The sequence below is a fragment of the Zophobas morio genome, unplaced genomic scaffold (assembly GCF_036711695.1).
Source record: "Zophobas morio isolate AGI-343-1 ecotype UQ-CSIRO unplaced genomic scaffold, CSIRO_AGI_Zmor_V1 ptg000021l, whole genome shotgun sequence".
NCBI classification, from domain to species: domain Eukaryota; kingdom Metazoa; phylum Arthropoda; class Insecta; order Coleoptera; family Tenebrionidae; genus Zophobas; species Zophobas morio.
In genome coordinates, this window is record NW_026972126.1 from 1332223 (window position 1) to 1333613 (window position 1391).

Here is a 1391-nt window from a genome sequence, read left to right on the forward strand (position 1 = left end):
TGAACGCAAATATGTTTTTGATGGAAACACTTCCACGGAAAAACTAGCATTCATCCTCAAAGATTGGGGGTACAATATGAAAAAAGTCGATGGTAATGACTACAAAGAAGCAGTAATAAAAACGATGTGGAATGTAACGGCAAAGCAGTTGCAAGAACTGTATTTCAATAAATTTGGTATAAAGTTTGATCCTTTTGTTGACCTGGAATTCAAGGGTAGTAGAAATGCACGCGACGCAAAACGCCGGAACCTACAAATACAACCGGAAAAACGCAAAACTAGTTCCTCAATTTTGACTCTAGAAGAATACAACAAGATTCTAAAGATTTATAACGAAGACACGCCAGATGGTTTACAGAAAATGTTTTTTTATGTGGCTGGATTAGAATTAGCTTGGAGGGGATGTGAAGGTGTTAACGTTACTATCAAACATTTTAAGGAAGAAAGTGATAATTGTGGTTTGCCTACGGGGCGAATAGAATACAATTGTATTTTTTCCAAAACAGCTCAAGGAGGTAGCCATAAATTAACAGACAGCAAATGGCTTGCAACAAACACCACAGATCCTAGAATTTGCCCTGTTAGGTAATTAAATACTGTTTCAAATACAAAATAATAATTATTTTATTATTTAAGGCTCTACAAAAAAATGCTGAGCAAGAGAGGTAAACATATAACCACCGATCGTTTATTTTTAACGCCAAATCCTGCATGGAGAGAACCTAGTTCTGTAGGATGGTTCAAAAATTCACCCGTTGGAAGGAATGAAATGGGGAAATGGACAAGAACCGCCGCAGAAGAAATAGGCATCGACATAAAGAAAAAGAAGATTAGTAATCATTCATTACGGTCAACTGCAGTGTCGCAACTTGCAAAAGCGGGAGTCGGTGAAGAACAGCTTATAAAGATTACCGGTCATGCCAATACTTTCTCCATCAAACCATACCTTCAGCTCGATGGAGATCATCATTATCAAATGATTGACAAATTACGCGCCAACTCAACGGCTATGGAAGAGTCTAATAACAAATCCACAAATTGCGCACCGTCTGCTTTGGTACAAATGTCTAAAAATATAGTTACTACTTCACCAAGCACACAAACCCCTGTAAATTACTACAACTGTACCATAATTAATTACAATTCTTAGTTTCATAATTAAATATTTGGTTAGTAACCTCTTGTTTTTTTTTGCAATTAACTGGTACTTGCTTATCTTATAGTTGGCACATCTGGCTAGTGATAATTATCGGTAGTGGTAATTGCACAGTGTGCAATTATCACGTAATTGTATGCTGATTGGTTGAATTTACAAATATTGACGCGTTTGATTGGTCAGTTGACATCATGTGACATGTGAGTGCAATAATCACCAATAATATTTACACTTT

The 1391-nt window shown here is 36.3% G+C and overlaps 1 protein-coding gene across 1 annotated transcript; it reads left to right on the plus strand.

Annotated features, from left to right (window-relative positions):
* Positions 1 to 227: 227 nt before the first annotated feature.
* Positions 228 to 1177, plus strand: LOC135133076 (uncharacterized). The gene is made up of 2 exons (XM_064061329.1): positions 228 to 585; positions 637 to 1177. Exons 1-2 carry the CDS (start codon positions 362 to 364, stop codon positions 1148 to 1150), a joined length of 738 nt encoding a protein of 245 aa, XP_063917399.1. The 5' UTR covers positions 228 to 361; the 3' UTR covers positions 1151 to 1177.
* The last annotated feature ends 214 nt before the right edge of the window (positions 1178 to 1391 follow it).

Coding starts and splice junctions, on each gene's coding strand:
- LOC135133076 (XM_064061329.1), top strand. CDS start 362: ATGTTTTTTTATGTGGCTGGATTAGAATTAGCTTGGAGGGGATGTGAA. Junction 586..636: donor CCTAGAATTTGCCCTGTTAG/GTAATTAAATAC, acceptor TTATTATTTAAG/GCTCTACAAAAAAATGCTGA.